The sequence below is a fragment of the Nothoprocta perdicaria genome, unplaced genomic scaffold (assembly GCF_003342845.1).
Source record: "Nothoprocta perdicaria isolate Ctin4 unplaced genomic scaffold, notPer1 scaffold_33, whole genome shotgun sequence".
Taxonomy (NCBI): Eukaryota; Metazoa; Chordata; class Aves; order Tinamiformes; family Tinamidae; genus Nothoprocta; species Nothoprocta perdicaria.
The window spans coordinates 1,710,683-1,720,723 of NW_020455566.1; the positions used below are offsets into that span (position 1 = coordinate 1,710,683).

General features: G+C 49.6%; 2 protein-coding genes across 2 annotated transcripts; one reads left to right on the forward strand and one right to left on the reverse strand.

Annotated features, from left to right (window-relative positions):
- Positions 1-611: 611 nt before the first annotated feature.
- Positions 612-3,245, reverse strand: PIGV (phosphatidylinositol glycan anchor biosynthesis class V). Its single transcript, XM_026043411.1, has 3 exons — positions 3,066-3,245; positions 1,693-2,856; positions 612-1,207 (listed from the first exon to the last, which is right to left on the reverse strand). The coding sequence occupies exons 1-3, from the start codon at positions 3,150-3,152 to the stop codon at positions 896-898; spliced, it is 1,563 nt and encodes a 520-aa protein (XP_025899196.1). The 5' UTR covers positions 3,153-3,245; the 3' UTR covers positions 612-895.
- A 3,673-nt stretch (positions 3,246-6,918) lies between these two features.
- GJA9 (gap junction protein alpha 9) lies at positions 6,919-9,074 on the forward strand. The gene has a single exon (XM_026043315.1). The coding sequence runs from the start codon at positions 7,527-7,529 to the stop codon at positions 9,072-9,074; it is 1,548 nt and encodes a 515-aa protein (XP_025899100.1). The 5' UTR covers positions 6,919-7,526.
- The last annotated feature ends 967 nt before the right edge of the window (positions 9,075-10,041 follow it).

Genomic DNA, 10,041 nt, shown 5'->3' on the forward strand with positions numbered 1-10,041 from the left:
ACACACACAGTGCTGTGGTGACACCATCTTCACACACACACACACACACACACACACGCAGAGCGCTGCGATGACACAGCCCTGTGGTCAGTGCTGTGGTGAAACCCCCTCTCATCACACACTGTCCTGTGGTGGTAGCCACCCCGCGCACCCACACGTGCCCTCTCCAGTGCTCCCATTTGCCCGAGTGGGGACTGTCCCTTCCCCGAGGAAACAAACCGAAGCAAACTACACTGAAGCGAACGACGGTTCCTGTAACATCTATTATTTTTTATTGCTGATATCCATGTGCTGACACACAAGCTTCCCGCTCCTGCCCATAAAGCACTGAGCTGCAGCCCAACCCTGCGCAAGCCCCTCTCCGGTCCCGCAGGGCAGCCGGAGCCATCCTGCTTGTGCCTACGGCTCCCACACACCGGCTCCTCTGCCCCTTGGCTCCTCGCGGAGCACCCCACTCGCAGCACTGCCCTGTGGTCCCTGTTCCATGTGTCCACGGCTGCTGCTGGCGCCGCCGTCCCCTCGGCACACGGCTGGACGCACCAAGACCTTTGGCAAAGGAGGAACCTGAGAGGTCCGAGGGGCACGTGCGACACAACAGGGTCCTCTCACGGGGGCTGCAGCTCGTGGTTGCTGTGATTTCAAGGGCACTTCCTCTAGGTTTTCCAGCAGCTCAGAATCGGCAGCAACCGATCTTTGCCATAAATAATAGCTCAGGGACGGTACTTCACAGAAGACATCGTGGAAATGCATTCCTGGTCCCAGTGAACACAGGAACTTTTGGCCATCAGGAAAGAGCAAGAGCAGGATGCTCTAAGAGTCACAGCAAAGAGGATGGTACTGAATGCTACTTCTGCCCCAACAGCAGCCCACAGATACAGACAGTCCCAATTACTAACTATGTCCAAGGCAAGAAATTACAGTGCAAGATGAGTCCCAGTAGCCAGTAGGACAAGAAGTATCCAAGGATGCATTTGGTGACGGGGGTATTTAATCTATAGTTGCGCAGTAACCTCACGAGGGGGTTTTCAGAAATCCCTTTCTCATAGGAGCCAGCAAGAGAGTTACCTAAAACAGACTTCTCAGAGAGCGACGCTCTGGTTTCCTTATCGGTCCCTTCACTCCAGAGCAAAGGTTCGTGTTCTTGAAGCAGGTGAGCAGAAAACCAGTACAGGATTGGTGTGGAGGAGCCAAGGAACCTGGTCAGAACCTGAGAATAGGCAGAGAGAATCCCATAAACTGCAAGTCTTTGTAACTAACCCTGATTCTGTAGAATGGAAGGAACAATCTACCTGCCCAAAACAGATTACTGATAAAGAGCAATGAAATACAGCCCTAGTTCGTGTTAGGATTTACTGCACTTGGAAAGAACCATCTCTCAGCTCAGGGCTGCTTTATTTATGAAGCCATCCACATAAGCAGCCAAGTGGTCTCTAGGTTTTGGACAAATAGTCACAAAATCACTGAGTTCCTTGACATAGCCCAGCTTAGGATGTAAGCAGTAGCAGTAGCTTCGGGGGAGATTCGAACCTCATCAAATGAAGCAACCTCCCTTGAGGAATCCTCCAGGAAGCCAGAGGAACTAAATGGCTTTGGAAATTGCCTGGGAACAGTTCCTAGAGGGGAACGGTTAACGCTTTGGGAAGTGCCCTCCCTTTAGGAAGCCCCTTCTTGGTGTTGCTCTGAATCTCATACCTGCACGTGCATGCAGAAGACTCCAAAGAGCAGCAGGACTGTGGCGTGGACCACATACACGAAGACAACGGGGCAGCAAAACCCAGTTCCTGGTTTACCCTCTCCTTGTTCTTCATTCTTCCTCCTCTCTAGACCAAGAGTTAGGCAGTGCCGAGGGTTTGCAGTGAGGTAGGTCCAAGCAGCCCATGAGCCCAGAAGCGTCACAGGCAAAGCAAGCAAGAAATTTGGTACCTGTCTGAGCTCAAAATACCTTAGAAAGCCCACGTTCCAGTAAGCCTCCTGAATGTAGGAATAGATGACAGGGAAGCGCTGGGAACACCAAGGGGGTTTAAGTCCATCCACAGCAGCTAGACGATAACCTTTGTCCAGAGCCAGCTGCAGCAGCGGCTTGGGAATGCCCTGCGACAGGCCAGTGCCAGGAGCACAGAACCTCATGTGAGCGTAACACTGAAACAACACGAACGGCAGGGAGATCCCAGCGCACGTGAGGATGACTGAAGACGCCAAGCTAAACAGTTGCCTCCAGAATGGAGGGAGCTTCCTTGCTAATCCTGGACCCACCTGGAGCTGGAGGGCAAAGCATTTACAGCGGGAGTAGGCGAAGAAGCCCGCGTTGACGAGCCCGTTGGCCCGCACGGCCGACGCGAGGGAGAAGAGCAGCCCGCTGCGCCAGCTCTGCCCCTTCTCCAGGTGCCACATGGCACTGAAGGCCAGGAAGGCAAACATGCTCTCCGAGTAAGCAGCAGCCATAAACACGTTGGCAGGGCTGACACAAAAGAGGAGGGCTGCGAGGAAGGCCACGCGGCGGCACCGCAGCGCGGCACAGCCCAGCTTGTACAGGGCAGCTGCTGCCAGGACAGAAAAGAGGGAATTAAGGAGAGCAGCGGAGAGCAGCAGGCGGCTCCGCAAACGCAGCAGCCGCTGCAGGGGCCACAGGGTGAGTTCTGCGGCGGCGCGGACGCTCAGCGGGAAGGCTGGGAAGAAGGCAAAGTTGTGCTCGTACACGTAGCCTCGCTCGGCGATGAACAAGAAGTGCTCCGCGTCCCAGCGCGAGAGGCCCCCCAAAAGCCACTCCAGGAGCAGGTCGCAAACGCCCGGCTCAGCCAGGCGGGGGGGAGAGAAGGCGTCTGCAGCGTGGTCTGGAATCAGGAGGTTAAACAGAGCCTGGAAAAAGAAAGGAGGACTCAAGTCTAGCAGACATCCTCTTGTATCCTCCTGGAAACCCCAAGCCCAACGATAATTTTGATTTGATACTTTTTCAAACAGGTAGAACCATCTATCTCGTGGTGCAAAAGGCAGCACCAAAGGGAGAGACCCTGGAGCAGCAAACATGAGGCGTTAGAGCGTCCTTGGCTCGGGAACGGGAGACTTGCCTGCAGCAGGAGGGCCAGGGCTCTGCAGCACAGGGCGAACCGCAGCAGCTCCCGCAGGTAGGGATCTCGCCCCTTCACCAGCTCCATTCCGAGCTCCACAGTCGCCTCGCTAGGTCACCGATGCCAGGGAAATTCCAGTTTTGGAGACCTAGGTCGATAAACAGAGAGCAGAGACACTGAAAGGTGCTTCTGGCGTGTTTGTAAATCACGCTCCCGCGCCGGCTCCATGCCGCCGCCACCGCCCCCTTCCGGCGCCGCCCCTTCCGGCGCCGCCCGGCGTCACGTGGCGCGTCGGGCGGTGGGCTGCGGCGCCATCTTTGTTGAGGGCAGGCTGAGGCGGGAGCTGGCCCCGAGGGAGGGGGCCCGGCGCTCCCGGCGGGAACGGGCCGAAACCGCCCGGGAAACCGGGAGCGGCCCCGAAGCTCCCGCCCTTGCTAGTGAAAGGGCAAAGGGGAGCTCCCTGCCGCCATGGACAACGGGAAAGCAGGGCCTGAGGGACTACGAGTCCATGCAGGCCTGTTAATTAATGTGTCGTTTTCATGCTGGGAATAAATTGCCCTTGCAAAAGGGAGTTTTCTGTCCTCCGAGAAAAGGAACCCATGGAAAACCAGGCGCTGTGCCCTAGTCAGCCTGGCGCGCTCTGCAGGGGCAGGGTGCCTGGACGTTCACAAGGGCACGAGCTGCTTTCTGCCCTTTGCTGACAGAAATGTGTGTGAAATGAGCACTTGGAGACCAGTGTCGCAGAGCACCCGCACACCCGGCCGAGGCTGAAGGTTGTTCGTCTGTTGTCACCACAGAGCAGGATGTTTATTGTATCTAAGGCCCAGGAACTTCCAGACAGCAGCCCAGACTTTAGAGACACCGTCACTCTCCAGGCTTCAGGAGCTCCTGTAACTTAAACACATGGTATTTGCTTTAAGCACAAAAAGGAGATTCCCGATACCGCTTGCTGATCCTATGAAGAGCAGGGCCTGTTTTCAGGTGCTGCATGAACTGGATGTACCAGCAATCTCCCTCCCGACTACACCAAACGCAGGCACTGTAGCTCAAAATGCAGCTGCCCTGCAAAACCCGAGTCCTTGCAGAGCCCGAGCAGCCAGCAGCACCTCCTGATGGACCCACGCAGGGAGGCAGCAGCTCCCTCTTACCAATATCTGTTGCGGCTTCAGCATGGGCTGCGTCGCTTCTGCTGATCCTGGACGGCAGGTGACGTCCCGTGTCGGGGCGGGATGTGCAGCTGGTGCTGTTGTGCGGGATGCACTTTGAGGAACGGAGCTGCATGCTCCAGGCGTGCGGCTCCGCAGAGGGCAGGGCTGCTGGGCGGGATACCCGAGACACGGGACTCCCTTAGGCTGGACGTGGTGGGGACGGGGGCAGAGGGACCGTGAGGAGGCTGCGGGTCCCCGTGCTCAGGGTCCCTCGCGGGTCACCCCCTGCTGCCCCTGGGGCGCAGGGCTGCCCCTTGGAAGGGTCGTAGCCACCTCGGATGGGTGACCCTATCTCGGGGGACCCCTACGGGACATCTACCAGCCTCTGTGCACACGGAAAAATCATGGAAAAAATCCTGGAAACCTTCTCCGTCTGGGAAAGTCTTCCCAAGTAACGCATGTGCGAGTGAAAACACAAAGCTTCGCCTGGCAAATTGCATGATTATCTTTGAAATAAGAAGCTCTTTTGTAACATAACATGGATAACATAACATGGATATCAGGGATAACATAATATGGATAACAGCAGAGGCTAGGGATGCGTGTCTTTACCTTTAGATATTACTCTCTTACCTGCCTTCAAATACTAGTGCTAGGTTTTGCACTCAGCAAGATAATATTGAGTTGTACCGGCTCCCAAAGTGCTCGTTTGTACAGCTTATTATTTGTGAATCTAAATCCACACTTGCAATAAAATGCTAGCAGTAAGTCTGCGCTATCTTGAGAGCCAGCAGGAAATATCAAAGTGATGTCTGGGCCTCTAGTTACCACGTTGTGGGGCAGACAAATACAGCAGAAAATGAAAATCAATTGTACGTACAAAGCACATAGTATTGATGAGTAGGAGTGAAAAGCTCTTTATCTTAAGAGAAGTTTTCCATGACGGAATGATTTTTATGGTGTTTGACCTTGACCTAAGAAAACAGGATCAATATAGCAGTTAGTTAAAGTTTGGGGTGGGGGAGAGATATATAATAACAATAACAAGCAAACAGGAAAGGCATTCAAGACAACTTCTGGACCTGGGAGAAAAATGATCATTTTGTATGTGCATCAGTAAATATTTTGTTAATAAATACGGAAGGCTGATGACTGTGCCATAAATATTCATAGAATGCCTGAGCTAACATAAAAGAGCAGCATCACTGCTATAAAATTGTCAGGAGCACTTGAATTAATTTTGTGAATTTTCCCTCTGGACTTGCCAAGATATCATTTGACTAAAATACCATTTTAAATAAGATTTTATTTTTAATATGTGTAGATTTGTAAATGTTCCTCAACATAAATCGTTTACAAAACAAGTTGTTCCTCAGAATCCATAGCTGACTCAAACAAAGTCGGCTTCAGTGTTGAGCTGGGAGGGAGGAAAAGCCACTTAAATGGATTAACAATCTTTCTAACCAACAGTCAAATTCTTCTGGCAGAAATATATGTTCAGAAACTTGCTTTGAGCATTTAGTAGGAATGCTCTCTCTAGACAAACCGACAGCTTGCAGAAACAATTGATTACTTCGGGGTTAGCTTTCATTTAGCTATGAAATCGGACACGACCTATTGACTGATGTTCAGCACCAAAATTAAAAGATATTGATTTGCTGTTTGCAGTTTTCAGTATAGGAAGTTTATTTATGCTATACAGACTGTTTGTATCGGTAACGTATTTCTGCAGTGCACTGATGGAAATAACCTGAAGAACCTCTTTGGAAAGGAAGGTATGTTTTATTTTTAAAGTGTAATATATTTTTATTTATTCTATAAACGTTTAACTTGTCTATTTAAAAAACAATTTGAAAGTTCACTTTCATATTTAATAGGGTCTTTTAGATTAAATTTTTCTCTATAGTCATCAGTATTGCAACCATGATTTCAAATTCCATTTAATAATGGTATTTTATGAGGTGAAAACTACATTTGAACATAAAGATGTCTCAAACTACCTTTCTGTTCATAACTGAATTATATTAATTTGTACTGCGTATAAAATGTAAAGGTAGATCACTTAACGTAATAGCTAAACACATAGAAGAAAAATAGTTTTATAACTGTTTACAACAACATAAATACTGAAACAGAATTTTAAATCCTGTCTCCAGTATAGGATCCTGCAAGAGAGATCAAAACAAAAACACGCACGAGTTGTGACTACACACACACAAAAAATATTACCAACTTATTTGTAGTCAGAAGATAATTAGAAATGCAGATTTTTGCATAGATTATTTATTTGTAATGAAATCATGGCTGAACATAGCAAAAACTGACACCTATGCACTGTTTTTAGTATTTCATATGGAGGCATCAGAGGAAACGACTAATATTCCAGTAATTATTTGCTTATTTAGTGCTGTAATCCACAAATGAATTTTGCTCCAAACTCTATTAAGCTCTTGTTAAATGTTAATGCTACATTTTTCGCTGAATACTTTGTCCCCTTACAAGATGATCTACATAAAAAAGAATTCACTGCCACACAGTTACGGGATGTTACCATAGACTTCAGCTGCAACGCAGGGCTCAGAACACCTGAAAAGGAAGCCTTGGAAGTATTCTGCGTCTGTCCACAGGGTAACTGGGAGCCCAGTCAGCTGGGAGCTGTCCGAAGGCAGATGCTGCTCGCCCGGTGCTGTCTCCTGGACGAGGACTCCACCAGGTCACGCACTGCGTGTCACGGAGCAGCCTGCTCTGATGGCTGCGCTTACAGGGCAAACACCTTAATTATCAACGGGAGCTAATTAGTTGCTACAGTCTTCCTTCATAAAGGCTAATACTTTTATTTCTGATGTCTTTTCACTCTTCTCTGTGACTTTTATGAACTTCTGGTATGACAATAGACAATCAGCTTCAAAAATAACTCTCATCTTGCAATTTATGGAGCCTGCACGAGAGACTGTGATGCGTTTACCTATGAACTCGCTCAAAGGGGCATATTTAAGAACTAAGAGCTAAGAACTCAATCCTGTTAGACGTCAAGCACCTCAGGATCCACGGACTTTGATCCAGATTGCTTCATGCCTCCTAGTTCTGTCCTTATCAATGTCTTCTACTGATACATTAGATCTGGATGGACAATGCGCTTCTCTGATTACCAGCGAATAATGGGTTATGCTGCATTGGCTAAAATGTCAGATACGATGGGTCTTCTACTGCAGTTTTCTTGTTAATATATTAAGGAATGAGTGCAGCTTTTCTAGTATTTTATTTTATTTCTTTTCTCTCTCATACATTTTGGTGTTAAGATGGCAGAATAACCATGGGAGACTGGAATTTCCTTGGAGGCATTTTAGAGGAGGTCCACATTCATTCTACTATTATTGGAAAGATTTGGCTAACTATCCTCTTCATATTTCGAATGCTTGTCCTTGGAGTGGCAACTGAGGATGTTTGGAATGACGAGCAGTCAGAATTTATCTGCAATACTGAGCAACCTGGTTGTAGAAATGTGTGTTACGATGAGGCCTTTCCTATCTCTCTAATAAGATACTGGGTCTTGCAAGTCATATTTGTGTCCTCCCCTTCCTTGGTGTATATGGGTCATGCCCTGTACAGGCTAAGAGCCTTAGAAAAGGAGAGGCAAAAGAAGAAAGCTCAGATCAGAGTGGAACTTGAAAGCACTGAGTTAGAAATGACTGAAAATCGGAAGAGGCTGGAGAGAGAACTCCGGCAGCTGGATCAAAGAAAACTAAACAAAGCGCCTCTGAGAGGATCTCTGCTCTGCACTTATGTGATTCATATTTTTACTAGATCTGCCGTGGAAGTTGGTTTTATGATCGGGCAATATCTTCTGTATGGCTTTCAACTAGATCCCCTTTATAAATGTCAGAGAGATCCGTGTCCAAACATAGTTGACTGCTTTGTATCCAGGCCGACGGAAAAAACAGTGTTCATATTATTTATGCAATCAATAGCAACTGTGTCATTGCTCTTAAACATCTTGGAAATTATTCACCTAGGATTCAGAAAAATTAAAATGGGACTCTGTGGACTGGATAAAACCAAGGATGACCTTGATGATTTCTACATAAATAAATCCAAGAAATACTCTGCAATTCCACGCTCTTCTTTGGGAATATCTGCAACTCCACAAAAAACGCTTCCTTCTGCACTTAGTGGTTATACCTTTTTAACGGAAAAGCAAACTGACGCCAGTGTCTATCCGGTTCTAAGTCCTCCTGCTGTCTTCCAGTCTATTCAGAATAACCGCGGCAGCAATTGCACCCATCACAGCCACGAAAACAGACTGCCGGAGCAGAGGCCAACTACCAACGCATTAGACCATCAGCTTCGAAACACTAGCACAAATAATAACGAAGGCTTGATCAGGGAGCTAGCTCCTGAGGAAAAGGATCCGCAAAAAGAAGCGGGAAAGCAGCATTCCCTTCTTTGTGCGGTGAGCGCGGACGGGCCGGCGAGCGCGTGCTTGAGGAGCTTGGCTCAGGTGCTCCCCCAAGCCTCGCCGCCGTCCGATCCCCTGCCCATGAACTGTCCGAGGAGACAACGCGGAGGCAGCAGCTCCTGCGCCGGCCCCGCGCCGGCCCCGAGCGCCGGCTCGGCAGCAAATCCCCTCCAGAGGAGCGGCAGCAGGAGACCGAGCAGTTCCAGCGCGAGGAAAGGCGCCGGCGCGTGCGGAGCGGAGCCGGCGAGCGGCCGCGCGGCCTCTGGCGACTCCGCCGGCGAGGCGAGCTCGGAATCGAGGCAGAGCCGGAGCTGCGGGAGCCCGGCGGCCTTCCCGCCGTCCCGGCGCGTCTCGTGGTCGAGCGGCGCCAGCGGCCGGCGCGCGCCCACCGACCTGCAGATCTAGCGGGGCCGTCCCGCGGCGCGGCGGCCAAAACCACTGACAGCTCCTAGGAAAACTAACCCAACTGGTCCCCTCCCAGCGGGTCCTTCGCGTAGATAACCGAGCTGCGCACGCCTTTGCTTCTTACCTAAGTAACATTTAAGCAGGATGGTTATTTCGGTGTTGTTTTTAATAAAAAGAGTGACTCGAACTGCTGTGTAGAAGCTTTTCCATTATCCTTGCAGCTAAAGGGGAAAATGTAAATCAAAGAAATCCACGTAACAGGGAAGAGTTAGTAAAGTTCAGGTTAAAACTTCCTCAAAGGCCTCACAAAATACACGGGTTAAAACTACAGTGGATAGGATAGAATTTGCAATTGAAAACTTACAATTGGAATTTGTAATTGAAAAGTCTGATGGTTAAAAATACAAAATAAGCTCTTTTCTTCCTGCTGTTGATAGGGTTGTTTGCTTTTTCTTCTTATGGGGGCAGTGACAGCGGTGGTATCAAAACCAAACCCAAACAGCAAAACCAGCCAAGGGTTCATCACAGCAGCTTTCCAGTAGGAAATTTTAACTTTATCCCACAGCAAACTTGCAACACTGCAGAAATAATAATAATTATTAAAAAAAATATCAATAATAATTATTTTAAAAAAATACTGAAAAAGGTTTTCCAGTTCGAAGGACTCTGGAACTGCAGGTGTAAGGCTATATTTATGTACATATTTATGATGGCAGCAAGCGGCATGTTGTTTGTCGTCGTGTCGCACCACAGACCCGCACTTTACGCGTGACGTCATCGACGCCCGCCCCTGCGCGCGCGTGACGTCACCGGCGGGGCGCGCCCCCGCGCAGCCCGGCCCCGCGCGCGCGCACGCGTCTCGCGTCACGGGGGGCGGGGCCGAGGCGGCGGGCGCCGTCGCCATGGCGACCGCCGGGAAGCGCTCGCGCCGTAAAGGGCGCAGGCGCAGAAGCGCGGGCGTTGCTGG

What these genes read in the sequence shown, in the direction of transcription:
- GJA9 (XM_026043315.1), top strand. Translation starts at nt 7,527, where the DNA reads ATGGGAGACTGGAATTTCCTTGGAGGCATTTTAGAGGAGGTCCACATT.
- PIGV (XM_026043411.1), bottom strand. Translation starts at nt 3,152, where the DNA reads ATGGAGCTGGTGAAGGGGCGAGATCCCTACCTGCGGGAGCTGCTGCGG. An exon ending in CCCTGGCCCTCCTGCTGCAG is followed by an intron (nt 2,857 to 3,065) that starts GCAAGTCTCCCG and finishes TTCTTTTTCCAG; the next exon opens with GCTCTGTTTAACCTCCTGAT. An exon ending in TCTTCTGCATGCACGTGCAG is followed by an intron (nt 1,208 to 1,692) that starts GTATGAGATTCA and finishes GCCTATTCTCAG; the next exon opens with GTTCTGACCAGGTTCCTTGG.